This window comes from Littorina saxatilis, linkage group LG8 (genome assembly GCF_037325665.1).
Source record: "Littorina saxatilis isolate snail1 linkage group LG8, US_GU_Lsax_2.0, whole genome shotgun sequence".
In the NCBI taxonomy this organism is placed as follows: Eukaryota; Metazoa; Mollusca; class Gastropoda; order Littorinimorpha; family Littorinidae; genus Littorina; species Littorina saxatilis.
The window spans coordinates 22,635,100-22,654,297 of NC_090252.1; the positions used below are offsets into that span (position 1 = coordinate 22,635,100).

The following is a 19,198-nucleotide window of genomic DNA, read 5'->3' on the forward strand; positions in this document are numbered from 1 at the left end:
TATTGCCGTGTTGCGTTCTGGTCGCCTAGGCGAAGCTTTGCAAACGGCTTACTGGAGATCAGATGATGTGTTCATCGGTTTCTATCTTCGGGATATCTCCTGCACGCGGCTAGATGGCTCCAGTTCATTGCTGGTTTTAGTTGCTGCAGGGCAGGTTCTTACAAGGACATAAGTAGGTTCCCTCCACCTTTAGGAGGAATCTGCATTCATAAGAATTGGAGTAAGAATATGTGATTAAATCGAAAATTTTTAATTAAATTTTGATTTAATATAATATACTTACCCAATTCTTATAGTTAATACCCTCCCATCCGTCCCCGCTGGATTATGTCCTTGGGGGTTTGTTTGACTAATAGTCTCGAATGATTATTACGGATGCTGGCGCTCGCGTGGTGCGCAGGGTGTTATGGGTAACTGAGCAAGGTCAGGCCATAGCAACGGCTATGGCGTCGCTTTTAGCTTGGTTACCACCCTACTAAGGGCAGGTAATTTGAGAGGTTTTTCGACATCTAGCATGTGGGACTAAAGTCAATGCATTCATAAGAATTGGGTAAGTATATTATATTAAATCAAAATTTAATTAAAAATTTTCGAACTTTGTGCAGACTCTCCTCGGTGTCCGAACACCTCTGTGTGCATGTATGCACATGATAAAGATCCCAAGTTCACAGCAAAAGTGTCAGGGCTTGGAAACATGATTACACGCATGCAGGAAGGAAAAAAAAAGAAAAAATTGGTAGCGCCGCATACTGTATGGCAGCTTGCTTTCCCCAGAGAGAAAGCAGCCCGAATTTCCACAAGGGTAACCTCACAGGACTATATGAAATGTATTCTTATCTCTATCCTTCCTCTTCCCTTCCAGCCTTGTTGTTAAGATTACGGCAGTTTGCTGTGGTGTGTGTCTTTGAACCAATCAGGCACATCAGCACATATATTTGCACCAGTGAGACTGCCTATAGTGATTTCTGCTTCTTCAACTCACCGGTGTCAAATCAATTTACTTGCGTGCAATGAGCCAGAAACATAATTTTATATCATGGGATTAGACGCCACCAACCATTTCACTATGCCATTTAGTGTAACGACAAAGCTTAACACACAGCTTTATCTGGAGATTGCCCCTTTCTTTTATCTCTCTCTCTCTCTCTCTCTCTCTCTTTTTTTTAAATTTTTTTACCTTTGTTCATTTTTCTTGGAGTTCAGGTAAATGATGGATTTTTGTGTTGTTGTTTCTACAGTCCTTGTTTTACCTGCCCAAGTTCAGACGAATGGTGCTTAACTTCAAATGTCCTGCCCAGCCTGCTGGAAATGGTAATGTTCTTGTAAGTATTGCTCGTACTGTGCTTGCTTTGATATGTAGGGTATGAAGAGAGACAGGACGGGTGGGGATGTAGCTCAGTCGGTAGCGCGCTGGATTTGTATACAGTTCGCTGCTGTCAGCGTGAGTTCGTCCCCACGTTCGGCGAGAGATTTATTTCTCAGAGTCAACTTTGTGTGCAGACTCTCCTCGGTGTCCGAACACCCCCGTGTGTACACGCAAGCACAAGACCAAGTGCGCACGAAAAAGATCCTGTAATCCATGTCAGAGTTCGGTGGGTTATAGAAACACGAAAATACCCAGCATGCTTCCTCCGAAAACGGCGTATGGCTGCCTAAATGGCGGGTTAAAAAACGGTCATACACGTAAAATTCCACTCGTGCAAAAAACACGAGTGTACGTGGGAGTTTCAGCCCACGAACGCAGAAGAAGAAGAAGATAGACAGGACACTGGGGGGGGGGGGGGGGGGGGGGGGGGGGGGGGGGGGGTCACCATACTCCTCTGCTTCATTTCGACACAGCAATGTGACATTTAAATGTGTTCTGTACTGTTTCCAGGAGAGACGCAACCTAAGATTTATGAAGGAATTACGAGTGCTGTTTGGACTGATGGTGGGGACGACTCGTAAGTACGTTGATCCTTCCAAAGCTGTCGATATTCTCAAGGAGGCCTTCTCATCCCCGTCGGGCATTTCTGATAGTCAGCAGGTAAGCTTTGAGATCATTTCGCTCTCATTTTCTGAATTTAGTTTTTAGGCCAAACAAAAATATATGTCAGATAGGTCAGCTTTTTTGTGTGCTTTTTTTGTTTTTATATTTAGTCAAGTTTTGACTAAATATTTTAACATCGAGGGGAATCGAAACGAGGGTCGTGGTGTATGTGCGTGTGTGTGTGTGTGTCTGTGTGTCTGTGTGTGTGTGTGTGTAGAGCGATTCAGACTAAACTACTGGACCGATCTTTATGAAATTTGACATGAGAGTTCCTGGGTATGAAATCCCCATACGTTTTTTTCATTTTTTTGATAAATGTCTTTGATGACGTCATATCCGGCTTTTCGTGAAAGTTGAGGCGGCACTGTCACGCCCTCATTTTTCAACCAAATTGGTTCAAATTTTGGTCAAGTATTCTTCGACGAAGCCCGGGGTTCGGTATTGCATTTCAGCTTGGTGGCTTAAAAATTAATTAATGACTTTGGTCATTAAAAATCGGAAAATTGTAAAAAAAAATAAAAATTTATAAAACGATCCAAATTTACGTTTATCTTATTCTCCATCATTTGCTGATTCCAAAAACATATAAATATGTTATATTCGGATTAAAAACAAGCTCTGAAAATTAAATATATAAAAATTATTATCAAAATTAAATGGTCCAAATCAATTTAAAAACACTTTCATCTTATTCCTTGTCGGTTCCTGATTCCAAAAACATATAGATATGATATGTTTGAATTAAAAACACGCTCAGAAAGTTAAAACAAAGAGAGGTACAGAAAAGCGTGCTATCCTTCTTAGCGCAACTACTACCCCGCTCTTCTTGTCAATTTCACTGCCTTTGCCATGAGCGGTGGCCTGACGATGCTACGAGTAAAATGGCATTGCGTTCAGTTTCATTCTGTGAGTTCGACAGCTACTTGACTAAATATTGTATTTTCGCCTTACGCGACTTGTTAAAGATTTAGTCGAGTTTAAAGGAGGTTACTTCCCGTAGTCTTGATGTGCCAAAAGTTGGGTTTTCTTTTAGAAATGAGAAAAAAGATTTAGGGTAGGCAGGAAAACAAAGGGTGGGTCGAGTTACCCTAAACCAACATATATATTTTTTGGCCTTATGTCTTAAAACTCATACAGCGTGGAGAAATGATCACAGATGTGTTATATTTATTGATAAGAATACTCAGGGATTTGATAAAAACCTGAAATACTCTCATGATGCTAAAGTCTGAATAGTCAAGTAAATGTGCTGATTAATTTGGACAGTAGCATTGTGAGAGTATATAGCTATTCTGATGGACACGTGGGGGAATTCGGGGGCTGTGATTGGATGGTCTCAACATCATCATCAAAGCATAATGGTATGGAAGTCGGCCATTTTTGCCAATATCCAAAAGCATATTGGCAATAACAAAGACGCATGGTTCCGGTTTACCCATCTGTACCTCACGATGTTAACAATCGACAACAGCATACACTAACAACTTGAAATTCTTCTTGGGAATGTTTTTCAGCTTTACAGATGTCGATAGCATACCCTTTTCTGCTAACTTCCCGATGAAACAGCTGTGTTGTCAAATCAAGTTTTTTTTCCAAAGTCAGTGTGGCGCCTGCGCAAAACTAATGCGCATAAGAAACAGCGTCTGCTATCAAAACCTGAGATCAACACATCGACGCAAAAACTGTCATTTTGTGAGTTTGGAACAAATCAAGGTCAGCTATATAATCGCTATTGTATTTTCAGCGTAGCAATAGGGTCCGATATTTAGACTCGAACAAGTATAATGCGACTCGTCTTCGACTCGTCGGCATTATACTTGTCTCGTCTAAATATCGGACCCTATTGCTACGCTGAAAACACAATAGCTGTTAATATTCAGTTTGGAGTCATAAGAATGTAATACAGTCTGCATGTGTATATATTCATGAAGACGAAGAAGGAAAATCAGTTGTTTCATATCTTGATTGTTCGGTAACATACAAAGTAAAGAAAATTTTCATGATCAGGCTGTGCTATGAGTGTCTGTGATATGATTTACTTTTCTGAAATGATGTGTGTGTGTGTGAGGAGGGTGTGTGTTTGTGCAGGTGTATGTGCGTGTGTGAGATTTGGCATACTCCAGGTACCGTCTTGGAGAAGTGATATCACAAACAGAAAGAAGAGTGAACATTTAAAGATTTCATTCAATGGGACAACACAGGGCTAAATCTGGATATTGCTTGACTTTGGACAACAGGTTAACATCAAGGTGAAGCAAAAATGATGCTGTTGAAGTAAATCCAAAAACAAAGAGACTGTCAACGTTCCAAAATTCAGAATAAAAAAACAAGAAAGGTAGGTTGATGATTCATTCGCTTGCGGCTTCGTGGCAGGCGGAAGGAAAAATCAGCCAGATAAGTTTCGTTATTGTTTGTCTGTGCACTTAAAAGACCGTTGGGTCGATATAATTGTGAATGTATTGTTTTGTCAATAACAAACGTTCCAACAACCTACCTTTCTTGGTTTTTTGATTCTGATGCTGTTGAAGTGTTTCATGCTTTGTGTGTGTGTGTGTGTGTGTGTGTGTGTGTGTGTGTGTGTGTGTGTGTGTGTGTGTGTGTGTGTGTGTGTGTGTGTGTGTGTGTGTGTGTGTGTGTGTTGCAGGACGTAAGTGAGTTCCAGCACAAGCTATTGGAGTGGCTGGAGGATGCCTTCAGTTCTGATCAGTCTCGCTCTGCCGCTTCCCCTGTCCCTGCTGCCTCTGCTGTGGAGTAAGTGCAATATGTTCTCACTTGGCCGAGAGCGCACTACAGTGGAACATCCCCAACTCCTTTTGAGACTTCAAGAAATCGCAGAAAATCAGATCTTATAAAGGAGGGAGTCTTAACTCATTAGAGTCGCGCCAAATTGGTCGTTTCGTTCTCTAAAATCGCACTGTTTTTTGGCATTTTGTAAAAATTCACAGACACACGACCACACAACATAACAACATAAAACAAAATGTATCGGAAAGAATGATATGTGATCTTTATGAAAACACTTACCTCATGATTGAGGTTGTTGATCTAACTTTTTGACACGTAATCCAATAGGGTATCCAATTCCAAAAGGGGGTAAAACAAGAATTCTGGAAAAAAAAAGGATCTTAGATAATGGGGGTGGGGGGGGGGGGGTTGTTTCCACTGTAGAACCATCATTTTTAGATTTTTGACTCACATGCAAAGCAAAAGTGAGTCTATGTACTCACCCGAGTCGTCCGTCCATCCGTCCGTCCGTCCCGGCGTCCGTCCCGAAAACTTTAACGTTGGATATTTCTTGGACACTATTAAGTCTATCAACACCTGATGTGGCCTGATGGTGTATGGTTACAAGATCTCAAAAAACATGTGCGGCAACTTGACCTCACTTCAAGTTCAAGGTCACAGGGGCCGTAATTGTTGTCTTAAAAACGACCATTTTTCACATTTTCGTTTTTTTTCTGAAGTTATCGAGAATGGCAACCTTAGCTATGTATGCTATACAGGGCAATGTAAGCCCTATCTTTGGACACCAGTTTGGTTGACCTTGCTTCAAGGTCAAGGTCGCAAGGGTCCTTTAAAGTTGGATTGTATATATATTTTGAAGTGACCTTGACCCTGAACTATGGAAGATAACTGTTTCAAACTTAAAAATTATGTGGGGCACATGTTATGCTTTCATCATGAGACACATTTGGTCACATATGATCAAGGTCAAGGTCACTTTGACCCTTATGAAATGTGACCAAAATAAGGTAGTGAACCACTAAAAGTGACCATATCTCATGGTAGAAAGAGCCAATAAGCACCATTGTACTTCCTATGTCTTGAATTAACAGCTTTGTGTTGCATGACCTTGGATGACCTTGACCTTGGGTCAAGGTCACATGTATTTTGGTAGGAAAAATGTGTAAAGCAGTTCTTAGTGTATGATGTCATTGCTAGGTTTAGTTATTTGACCTTGACCCTGAAGGTCAAGGTCATGTAAAGGTCAAGCATGTGAGTCGTATGGGCTTTGCCCTTCTTGTTGTTTGTTAGTTTGTTTAACGACCACGAAGGGCCATATCAGGGCGGTGCTGCTTTGACATATAACGTGCGCCACACACAAGACAGAAGTCGCAGCACAGGCTTCATGTCTTACCCAGTCACATTATTCTGACACCGGACCAACCAGTCCCAGCGCTAACCCCATAATGCCAGACGCCAGGCGGAGCAGCCACTAGATTGCCAATTTTAAAGTCTTAGGTATGACCCGGCCGGGGTTCGAACCCACGACCTCCCGATCACGCGGCGGACGCCTTACCACTAGACCAACCGTGCCGGTTCATCATCATTTTTAGATGCATGACTAACAAACTGTGAAGCAGTTGATGCAGACCTCCGCACTAGTACCAGGGCTGCGTTTTGCGAAAAGCTGGCAGTATCATGGGTACGGGTTTGAGGAGGGTGTAGGTGTCGCGATGGGGGAACAGGAGTGAACAGACTGACACATACAAGGATTTGGGGTATGAGGAAGAGTATGATACAAAGGGAGAGAGTGCTGTGTCTGTGTCTCTTTAGGGCCTAAAAAGAAAATAGGTGTGGTTACGGTAACCCGACCTACCCTATTTTTGGGGGCCGACCCTATAACTTTTTATTACATTTGTCCAAACAAGAAAAAAAAAAGAAAAAAAAAACGAATCCAGAAAACGCAATGAAAGCGAAAGCGCTCGAGTCGCACACTTATTTCCCTGTCAAGTAGGTTTAATTTGTACACATTAGAAAAAAAAGTTTAAACAAAAAAAAAAGTGATTGCCTACCTTCCTACCCTATTTTTGGGGGCTAGGTTACCGTAAACAGACCTTTTTTTTTTTTTGGCCTTATGAAACTGAAAGAAATCCATCTGAAATGTATTTGTAAATATCAACATCAGTTTCGCTGAAACAGCAGCACAGGGCAGTTCTGTTAAGTGACCTGGCTGGTCATTAATGCTCAGGTTTATCTTCGAAACTGCAGGAAAGAAAAATGTACCAGCGTTTGTTTTAGCATTGAGATTTCCCATTTCTGCCCCCCACAGCGGGAGTGCCAGAGCTGCTTCCGTCTCAAATCCAGTCACGGAACTCTTCTACGGTCAGTTCAGAGCGGAGGGCGAACACGAAGGTTGGTTTGTATTTTCAGAGCTGCCAACTTCTATGTTTTAAAACAAATTGCTACGTTGTTATGCTGAGCTTTAAATTGCTATGCTCAAACAGATAATCACAAGCATGCAAGTTTGCTCTTTTTTGTGAGTCAAGTGCGCACTAAAAAGATCCTGTAATCCATGTCGGAGTTGGATGGGCTAATGAAACTTAAACGTACCAAGCATCCATTCCCCAAAAGCGGAATATAGCTGCCTGAATGGCAAGGTAAAAAAGGGTAGGCAGAAAAAAATGTGAGAGTTTCAGACCAGGAATGAAGAAGAACAGAGGCGTTAAATTTGCTTTTGCTGGGTTTTTTCTCATGTTTTTTTTTTTTCTTTTCTTGTTTTGTTGTGGGAATTAGCTTTTTTACTGAAATAAGAGGACTCACATAGGGAAATATCAAACTTTATTATCTGAAATAAATTTGCTTCTGATGTGTTTTCAGGAGAGAAGTTCTCGAAGCAGGAGACTTTTGGTCAGTTCCCGCTGCAAGTGAACGGTTTCCGTGACATCCACGAAAGTCTGGAGGCCACCACCATGCAGGGCGAGATCGAGGGCGTCGACAAAGACTCGACGGCCAAAAAGTCCGGTCAAGAGGTCAGTGAGTTGAGAGTGAGAGAATGGTTGTCAAGGCAACTCCTGAGGGTTGTTTTGTGAGACTGACGACATCTTGGACAGTGCAGCTGTTTTATTTACTTTAATTTTACTTTATTGTCTACGTCAGCAACATAGGATCTGATCATGTTTTAAATGTGTCCACCCCCCCCCCCCCCCCCCCCCCCCCGCCCCCACCCCCACCCCCTTTTCAGACCCCCCAATTTAAGTATTTACTTGCATTTGCGGATATTAAACGTTATTTGTATTTTTGACCACCATATAACATTTAACACATATCGAGACGGTCAGTGTTCCTCCGAGATCATGCTAGGTTAGGGAATGGCTAAGAGGCGGGATGAGGTGAGGTAGGAGTGTTTTTTAAAAAAGCAAAAACCTCCATTGACTGTGGACATAACCAAGCTAAGAGAAGGTAACTCTCGCGGAAAATCTGAAGTCCTCGAAACAGGGAGACAAAATAACATGCTTTCACCTTATGCAGTTAGGCAATTCGAACACGTCTTTTGCGTTGTTTTTGGTGTTAAAAACTCACCTATGATTAAAGAGCAGACATCGGCCTCGAGGTGCACCGCAGTTTTTAAGAATTCGTAGCCTTTCTTATTGAGTATTTTTTCTGCAAAAAATGTTCAGGGTCATCAGGACTTAAAAAATAGAGTGCACCCTGCTGAAAATACGATTTCTTGGTGGTTCGTTCGCTACTCTTACCATCCTGATCACTTCCATTCTCACCAGAGTGTGCGCAAGATTAAAAAATGCAGATGAAACCCAGCAACCTCGCTACTTCGCAGCTATTTTTAGCGTTCTCAGTCACTAACTGTTTAAAAAAAAAAAATACGTAAACCCATAACGTCAAAAGATGTTCGAATTTGTGTTTGCAACAATGTTCAACAAAAGATTTTACAAACAACGAAACCACTGTAATTAGGAAAAGGTCTTTAAAAGCTGAATAACAATGGGTTCTGACATACGTTAAAGCGGGAAAGTAATATCTAGCATCAAACAGAATTGTTCATATTTCATTGACTTTCAGCAGTTTTCAACATTATAAATCGAGATAATTAGACACTTTGAAAGAAATTTGTGTGAAACTTTCTTTACAACTTTCTTTCATTAAGTGTACATATTTTTCTTGAAATAGACGTGTCCCCTGTTTTGAGCTAACACTGTTTTCGTGGTGCACTACCTCTCTTTTGAAAAAACTGCACAGCGGCCATAATTCCTCAAAAAGATTGTTTTAGAGTGCAGATTTAAAAAAAATCAATGCATGAAGAATATGAATAAACAGTTGGTTATACCTATTGACTGCAGCAATAGAACATACCGATATTGGGCAAGTTACAATTCAGTGATCCAGCAGCAACCTTTTTATTAACAGCTATTGTGTTTTCAGCGTAGCAATAGGGTCCGATATTTAGACGAGACAAGTATAATGCCGACGAGTCGAAGACGAGTCGCATTATACTTGTTTGAGTCTAAATATCGGACCATATTGCTACGCTGAAAATACAATAGCGATTATATAGCTGTTCTGACCTTCATCTGTTGTTCCAAACTTACAAAATGACAGTTTTTGCGTCGATGCGTTGATCTCAGGTTTTGATAGCAGACGCCGTTTCTTATGCGCATTAGTTTTGCGCAGGCGCCACACTGACTTTGGAAAAAAACTCGATTTGACAACACAGCTGTTAAACAGCTTTTTATTAATCATTTCCGTTCCTAGAGTTCCTTCCCTTTTTTGCGTGTTTCCCCTTCATTTTCTTTCAAACCTTGTTCGTTGCGTGTTGCGTCTGCTTTTTGTTGTCTTTTGTGTTTTTGTTTTTCCTGATGAAGCTTCCATAAGCGAAAATTCGTACCGTCTTGTCTCGTTCTTGTATTGGTGAGTACAGTATTCCTTTGTTTTTTAGCTTTTTATTAGTTCATTCGTATACAACAAAAAGAAGTTTGAGTTTTTTAATTATGAACAAGACTACTTATGAAGAAGACCAAAACACAACATCAACGAAAAACTAGAAACAACTGAAGAACTAGGATGCAACAAGGGGAGGAGAAGAGAACAGCTAATCCGTACAACGCGAGCAGACGGCAGAGAAGTTTTCAGTTTGGGTGAATGGCATTTATACTTGTCTCTTCATGAAACGAATTGTTCAACCTCAGTTATAAACGACTACATGAATATTAGTGCCATGGGTTGTACATTAATACTTCAGAGGGGAAGTGGGGTATTTAGTGTGGAGTTACAAGATAAGAAAAGCCGAATTCGAAAGTTTGTGTTAGTCGACAACTGAGCTCACACAGGCACACAAAAACGGCTGTTCCGTACTTCCCTGTTTGTACTACATCTTTCGACTTTGGGCATTTTGTGGTGTTTAGGGACAGAAAATAATTGGTTTAGTCCTGTTTCATCGGGAAGTTAGCAGAAAAGGGTATGCTATCGACATTTGTAAAGCTGAAAAACATTCCCGAGAAGAATTTCAAGTTGTCAGTGTATGCTGTTGTCGATTGATTCACTCGTGTGGTACAGATGGGTATACCATGTGTCTTTGTTATTGCCAATATGCTTTTGGCATATTGGCCTCCTTCCTTGATGATCGGAAGAGCCAATTCAATCAAAGCCCCCAAATTCCCCTATGTGTCGTGTCCATGTACTCCCGCAGGCATTGAAATCTTGTATGGACCCCTACACCACTTGAAAGCAATGTAAGAGTGTCAAAAATTTTTCGAAATAATGTAATACATATGAACTAGGTTAGTTTCAAAATGTTATAGTCCTTTGAGAACATCCGTACAAAAAAGTCACACAGAACTACACACGATAAACAATAAAACTAAACTAACAGAAATCAGTGTGTACCTTCTTCACCATACCTACAGGACAAAAATCACGGATCAAATGTTGTCTTGATAAAAAAGGTATTACTACTGTAATTCTTTGGCTGTGAAGTTTCCATACATCTGTTCCTGACAATGTTTCTGGTTAGCTTGGTAAGAGTTTAGTCCCTTGCCCAAAACCACAGTCGTTTCCCTTGATCATGATCATGATCTACTCGCCAGTTACATGTTTCTATTCGCCATGGCGAGTAAAAGTGCTTGCCGCTTTCAGGGCTGTGATCTCCAACATGATCATAGTCTGGTTGACCCTTGTCAAATTTCAGGGTCACAGCTAGCTCATGTTTAGGTAATAGAAACTTAGGTTGAGGTTTCAGTGTTATCAGTCAAAAGCTTGGGTGTGATTGTCTGATTTTGATCCAATTTAACTCCTATGCTTGTTCATCTGTTCTAAGCTAAATAGATGATCAAAGTCATGAAAAAAATAGCTGAAAGTAGATTGAGGTTCGGTTTGAACTTTCTGGCTCAGACGTATGGCCGCTCCTCGAACTATGTATTGTATGTGTGAAGTACATTGTAACCCATCCTGATAATCAACGGATGATGCTATAGCATCGTCTCTCTGACAGGATGTATAATTACTGTGCGGAATCTATCAAAACAAGAATACAGAGTTATCTCCCAACTGAGACGAAAGTGATTGCAGATTGGCCGACTTCGACAGTGATAGATCTCCGTTCTGTTCTTCACAGTTATGATAAAGACATCGTTCTAAGGTTAAAACAAAAGGCGAAGCCTTCAAGGCTCACGTAAGAAATCGACAAACAGTAACACAAACTCAATCACTCCGTCACACATACACACGTACACACACACACACACACACACACAGTAAGCATATGTGACACTGTGCAAGAAAGCGAGACTCTAGATCTGTCTGTCTGCATGTAGCCTACTTACAGGGACACGACTGCCAACTAGTCTCGGCCCGCTCAAAATAACAATGACCGAGACTTTCAGTAATTCCTTCGCGTGACGTCTAACCCTCTTACGTCATAATGTGACGTCTTCAAATGACGAAATGTTAAAGTTTCTACCACAGACATACACACGCAAGCACACACGCACACACACACACACGCACGCACAGACAGACAAAGTTACGATCGCATAGGCTACACTTACGTGAGCCAACAAGTCGAAATGTTGAGACTGCTGTGGGAAGGAGACGGTAATATTGTTGCATCACTCCCAACTGGTTACGGAAAAAAAGTATGGTCTGCTTCGTAGCCAAAGTTGATTATCACGTGACACTTTTGCCATATTTAGAGTTGTTTGCACAGTAAATACACCCGCGAAAGATAGCTCGCTTGAATCTGTCTTACATATCAATTCCTTTGTAATTTAAAAATTACACAACACCATGAAAAATCATTATTGACGATTGCGAATCTGCTTATATCAATAACACATTACAAAAAGCTCTAAATATGTAAAAAATCGATTTCTTACCCACAGAAAGAAAACCAAGGCATCTTGTCAGGGATAAATGAGACTCGAAGGGAAGTAACTCATTTTGACCTGAGTTCAGGCTGATTGTATCCCACTTATGTTGACCAAATGATTTTTAGCCGAGACCAGCTGTGCTGCAGCAGGTCACTCAGAATTGTAGTAACTGTGCAGAAACTGTGTATCAAAGCGCTGGAATGCAGGCGTTAGATGGATGTTACAGGAAGCGAGTGAAGCTAACAGTCTGAGCAGAATGCGGATATGTCCTGAATGAGAGCAGATGCAATGTAGTGACTGTGTGTACCGTACCTGGTCAGAAATAGCCATATGAGTGGGTATGGATATATCCGTACCAGGGAGACAATAAGTTAAAGGCACAGTATTTTTTCTGCACAAAATGTTCAGGGTCATCAATACATATAGATCTTCCCTCTTGGCATAAATCTGACTAGTCCATGTATGTGTATTCCGCAGGTACAACAAGGTTAACTTGAATGAAATCTTGTATGGACCCCTACACCACTTGAAAGTAATGTAAGAGTGTTAAAAATATTTTATCATCAAATATATTTTCATTAGAACGAATTTAAAATAGTTTGAAAATATTATAGTCCTTTGAGAACATCCGTACAAAAAAGTCACACAAAACTACACACGATAAACAATAAAACTAAACTAACAGAAATCAGTGTGTACCTTCTTCACCATACCTACAGGACAAAAATCACGGATCAAATGTTGTCTTGATAAAAAAGGTATTACTACTGTAATTCTTTGGCTGTGAAGTTTCCATACATCTGTTCCTGACAATGTTTCTGGTTAGCTTGGTAAGAGTTTAGTCCCTTGCCCAAAACCACAGTCGTTTCCCTTGATCATGATCATGATCTACTCGCCAGTTACATGTTTCTATTCGCCATGGCGAGTAAAAGTGCTCGCCGCTTTCATGGCTGTGATCTCCAACATGATCATAGTCTGGTTGACCCATGTCAAATTTCAGGGTCACAGCTAGCTCATGTTTAGGAAATAAAAACTTAGGTTGAGGTTTCAGTGTTATCAGTCTAAAGCTTGGGTGTGATTGTCTGATTTTGATCCAATTTAAGTTTTAACTCCTATGCTTGTTCATCTGTTCTAAGCTAAATAGATGATCAAAGTCATGAAAAAAATAGCTGAAAGTAGATTGAGGTTGAGGTTTCAGTGTTATCAGTCTAAAGCTTGGGTGTGATTGTCTGATTTTGATCCAATTTAAGTTTTAACTCCTATGCTTGTTCATCTGTTCTAAGCTAAATAGATGATCAAAGTCATGAAAAAAAATAGCTGAAAGTAGATTGAGGTTCGGTTTGAACTTTCTGGCTCAGACGTATGGCCGCTCCTCACAAATTTTTTTTAACATTTTTTTGTTTTTAAATCTGAAATTGTTGCTACTTACTTACTGACGTTGGAAATTAAACTGTCATGTCCCAAAAGGTAATCATTGTATTGATCCCTTTCAGTAACAGCTTCATTTGGTAGACCATGATCAAGGGGAACTACTGTGGTTTTGGGCAAGGGACTGAACTCTTGAACCAGAAACATTGTCAGGAACAGATGTATGCAAACTTCACGACCAAAGACCAGTAGTTATATTAACAGCTATTGTGTTTTCAGCGTAGCAATAGGGTCCGATATTTAGACGAGACAAGTATAATGCTGACGAGTCGAAGACGAGTCGCATTATACTTGTTCGAGTCTAAATATCGGACCCTATTGCTACGCTGAAAACACAATAGCGATTATATAGCTGTTATGACCTTGATTTGTTGTTCCAAACTTACAAAATGACAGTTTTTGCGTCGATGCGTTGATCTCAGGTTTTGATAGCAGACAAACTTCTTACGCGCATCATGTTCGCGCAGACATGCACACCGCTACACGCTTTCTGACTTTGGAAGAAAAACTGACTCCAAGTGCATTCGATTTCACAACACAGTTGTTGAAACAGCTTTTTAAGTTGTCAGTGTATGCTGTTGTCGATAAAAACATCGCCGTGGTACAGATGGGTAAACTGGAACCATGCGTCTTTGTTATATTTACGGTGTGGAGTTACGCGATAAGAAAGTCAGCCATTTTCGTCAATATGCTTTTGGATTTTGAGAAAAATGGCCGACTTCCGTAGCATTATGCTTTGTTAATAGGAAGAGGCCATCCAATCAGAGCCCCCGAATTCCCCCACGTGTTCATCAGAATAGCTATATATATATATTTATTATCAAGACAATATTTGATATCTGATTTTTGTCCTGTAGGTTTAGTGAAGAGGGTATACGCTGATTTCTGTTATTTTAGTGTTAATGTTTATCGTGTGTATTTTTGTATGACTGTTTTGTAGGATGTTCTCTCAGGACTATTATAAAGTTTGAAATTCAGCCTAAGTACACAAGAAAAATTCCTAGTTTTTGACACCCTTACATCACATTCTTGTGATGTAGGGTACAGACAAGATATCAGTGAACTATGTATTGTTCATGTGAAGTATTAACACATTGTATCCCATCCTGATAATCATCTGACCATGCTATTGCTCATCGTCTCTCTGAAAGGATGTATGATTACTGTGCGGAATCTATCAAATCAAGAATACAGAGTTATCTCCCAACTGAGACGAAAGTGATTGCAGATTGGCCGACTTCGACAGTGATAGATCTCCGTTCTGTTCTTCACAGTTATGATAAAGACATCGTTCTAAGGTTAAAACAAGTCGAAATGTTGAGACTGCTGTGGGAAGGAGACGGTAATATTGTTGCATCACTCCCAACTGGTTACGGAAAAAAAGTATCGTCTGCTTCGTAGCCAAAGTTGATTATTACGTGACACTTTTGCCATATTTAGAGTTGTTTGCACAGTAAATACACCCGCGAAAGATAGCTCGCTTGAATCTGTCTTACATATCAATTCCTTTGTAATTTAAAAATTACACAACACCATGAAAAATCATTATTGACGATTGCGAATCTTCTTATATCAATAACACATTACGGAAAGCTCTAAATATGTAAAAAATCGATTTCTTACCCACAGAAAGAAAACCAAGGCATCCTGTCAGGGATAAATGAGACTCGAAGGGAAGTAACTCATTTTGACCTGAGTTCAGGATGATTGTATCCCACCTATGTTGACCAAGTGATTTTTAGCCGAGACCAGCTGGGCTGCAGCAGGTCACTCAGAATTGTAGTAACTGTGCAGAAACTGTGTATCAAAGCGCTGGAATGCAGGCGTTAGATGGATGTTACAGGAAGCGAGTGAAGCTAACAGTCTGAGCAGAATGCGGATATGTCCTGAATGAGAGCAGATGCAATGTAGTGACTGTGTGTACCGTAGCTGGTCAGATATAGCCATATGAGTGGGTATGGATATATCCGTACCAGGGAGACAATAAGTTAAAGGCACAGTATTTTTTCTGCACAAAATGTTCAGGGTCATCAAGACTTAAAAAATAGATTGCACCCTGCTGAAAATACGATTTCTTGGTGGTTCGTTCATTACTCTTTCCGTCCTGATCACTTACATTAGCACCAGAGTGTGCGCAAGATTAAAAATCGCAGATGAAACCCACCAACCTCGCTACTTCGGAGCTATTTTTAGCGTTCTCAGTCACTAACTGTTTAAAAAAAAAAAGATTTACGTAAACCCATAACGTCAAAAGATGTTCGAATTTGTGTTTGCAACCATGTTCAACAAAAGATTTTACAAACAACGAAACCACTGTAATTAGGAAAAGGTCTTTAAAAGCTGAATAACAATGGGTTCTGACATACGTTAAAGCGGGAAAGTAATATCTAGCATCAAACAGAATTGTTCATATTTCATTGACTTTCAGCAGTTTTCAACATTATAAATCAAGATAATTAGACACTTTGAAAGAAATTTGGTGCACTAAACAGTTTTCTTGATCACGAATCATTGTGTGAAACTTTCTTTACAACTTTCTTTCATGAAGTGTACATATTTTTCTTGAAATAGACGTGTCCCCTGTTTTGAGCGAACACTGTTTTCGTGGTGCACTACCTCTCTTTTGGCAAAACTGCACAGCGGCCATAATTCCTCAAAAAGATTGTTTTAGAGTGCAGATTTAAAAAAAATCAATGCATGAAGAATTTGAATAAACAGTTGGTTATACCTATTGACTATTGACTGCAGCAATAGAACATACCGATATTGGCTTAATAACAGGGCATTATCACATCAAGTTACAATTCAGTGATCCAGCAGCAACCTTTTTATTAACAGCTATTGTGTTTTCAGCGTAGCAATAGGGTCCGATATTTAGACGAGACAAGTATAATGCCGACGAGTGATTATATAGCGATTATATAGCTGTTCTGACCTTGATTTGTTGTTCCAAACTTACAAAATGACAGTTTTTGCGTCGATGCGTTGATCTCAGGTTTTGATAGCAGACGCCGTTTCTTATGCGCATTAGTTTTGTGCGGGCGCCACACTGTCTTTGGAAAAAAACTCGATTTGACAACACAGCTGTTAAACAGCTTTTTATTAGTTCATTCGTATGCAACAAAAAGAAGTTTGAGTTTTTTAATTATGAACAAGACTACTTATGAAGAAGACCAAAACACAACATCAACGGAAAACTTGAAACAACTGAAGAACTAGGATGCAACAAGGGGAGGAGAAGAGAACAGCTAATCCGTACAACGCGAGCAGACGGCAGAGAAGTTTTCAGTTTGGGTGAATGGCATTTATGCTTGTCTCGTCATGAAACGAATTGTTCAACCTCAGTTATAAACGACTAACTACATAAATGTTAGTGCCATGGGTTGTACATCAATACTTCAGAGGGGAAGTGGGGTATTTAGTGTGGAGTTACGAGATAAGAAAAGCCGAATGCGAAAGTTTGTGTTAGTCGGCAACTGAGTTCACACAGGCACACAAAAACGGCTGTTCCGTTTTACTCCCCTGTTTGTACTACATCTTTCGACTTTGGGCATTTTGTGGTGTTTAGGGACAGAAAATAATTGGTTTAGTCCTGTTTCATCGGGAAGTTAGCAGAAAAGGGTATGCTATCGACATTTGTAAAGCTGAAAAACATTCCCGAGAAGAATTTCAAGTTGTCAGTGTATGCTGTTGTCGATTGAAACACTCGTGTGGTACAGGTGGGTATACCGGAACCATGCGTCTTTGTTATTGCCAATATGCTTTTGGATAATGGCAAAAATGGCCGACTTCCGTAGCATTATGCTTTGATGATCGGAAGAGACCATCCAATCACAGCCCCCGAATTCCCCTGCGTGTCCATCAGAATAGCTATAAATATAGATCTTCCCTCTTGGCATAAATCTGACTAGTCCATGTATGTGTATTCCGTAGGTACAACAAGGTTAACTTGAATGAAATCTTGTATGGACCCCTACACCACTTGAAAGTAATGTAAGAGTGTTAAAAATTGTTTATCATTATATTTTCATTAGAACGAATTTAAAATAGTTTGAAAATATTATAGTTCTTTGAGAACATCCGTACAAAAAAGTCACACAAAACTACACACGATAAACAATAAAACTAAACTAACAGAAATCAGTGTGTACCTTCTTCACCATACATACAGGACAAAAATCACGGATCAAATGTTGTCTTGATAAAAAAGGTATTACTACTGTAATTCTTTGGCTGTGAAGTTTCCATACATCTGTTCCTGACAATGTTTCTGGTTAGCTTGGTAAGAGTTTAGTCCCTTGCCCAAAACCACAGTAGTTTCCCTTGATCATGATCATGATCTACTCGCAGTTCCATGTTTCTATTTGCCATGGCGAGTGAAAGTGCTTGCCGCTTTCAGGGCTGTGATCACCAACATGATCATAGTCTGGTTGACCCTTGTCAAATTTCAGGGTCACTGCTAGCTCATGTTTAGGTAATAAAAACTTAGGTTGAGGTTTCAGTGTTATCAGTCTAAAGCTTGGGTGTGATTGTCTGATTTTGATCCAATTTAACTCCTATGCTTGTTCATCTGTTCTAAGCTAAATAGATGATCAAAGTCATGAAAAAAATAGCTGAAAGTAGATTGAGGTTCGGTTTGAACTTTCTGGCTCAGACGTATGGCCGCTCCTCAGAAAGTTTTGTTAACATTTTTATTTTATTTTATCTGAAATTGTTGCTACCTACCGACGTTGAAAATTAAACTGTCATGTCCCAAAAGGTAATAATTGTATCGATCCCTTTCAGTGAAAGCTTCATTTGGTAGACCATGATCAAGGGGAACTACTGTGGTTTTGGGCAAGGGACTGAACTCTTACCAAGCTAACCAGAAACATTGTCAGGAACACAGAATGCAACCTTCACAGCCAAAGACCAGTAGTTATATATATATTATTTATTATCAAGACAATATTTGATCTCTGATTTTTGTCCTGTAGGTTTAGTGAAGAGGGTATACCCTGCTTTCTGTTATTTTAGTGTTAATGTTTATCGTGTGTATTTTTGTATGACTTTTTTGTAGGATGTTCTCTCAGGACTATTGTAAAGTTTGAACTTCGGGCTAAGCACACAAGAAAAATTTATTAATACCTAGTTTATGGCACCCGTACATCATATTCTTGTGATGTAGGGTACAATCAAGATATCAGTGAACTATGTATTGTACATGTGAAGTATTAATACATTGTAACCCATCCTGATAATCAACGGACGATGCTATCGCTCATCCTCTCTGACAGGATGTATAATTACTGTGTGGAATCTATCAAAACAAGAATACAGAGTTATCTCCCAACTGAGATGAAAGTGATTGCAGATTGGCCGACTGCGACAGTGAAAGATCTCCGTTCTGTTCTTCACAGTTATGATAAAGACATCGTTCTAAGGTTAAAACAAGCGAAAATGTTGAGACTGCTGTGGGAAGGAGATGGTAATATTGTTGCATCACTCCCAACTGGTTACGGAAAAAAAGTATGGTCTGCTTCGTAGCCAAAGTTGATTATCACGTGACACTTTTGCCATATTTAGAGTTGTTTGCACAGTAAATACACCCGCGAAAGATAGCTCGCTTGAATCTGTCTTACATATCAATTCCTTTGTA

General features: G+C 39.9%; 1 protein-coding gene across 2 annotated transcripts in view; it reads left to right on the forward strand.

The window, feature by feature from the left end:
* The window catches only part of LOC138973051 (ubiquitin carboxyl-terminal hydrolase 25-like), a 78,787-nt gene that overhangs the window by 12,400 nt on the left and 47,189 nt on the right, over nt 1-19,198 (forward strand). For both annotated transcript variants that reach the window (XM_070345706.1, XM_070345707.1), the window contains exons 6-10: nt 1,239-1,322; nt 1,877-2,026; nt 4,674-4,780; nt 7,083-7,165; nt 7,631-7,782. In XM_070345706.1, the coding sequence (XP_070201807.1) occupies nt 1,239-1,322; nt 1,877-2,026; nt 4,674-4,780; nt 7,083-7,165; nt 7,631-7,782 (576 nt within the window). The remainder of the gene's footprint in view (nt 1-1,238; nt 1,323-1,876; nt 2,027-4,673; nt 4,781-7,082; nt 7,166-7,630; nt 7,783-19,198) is intronic.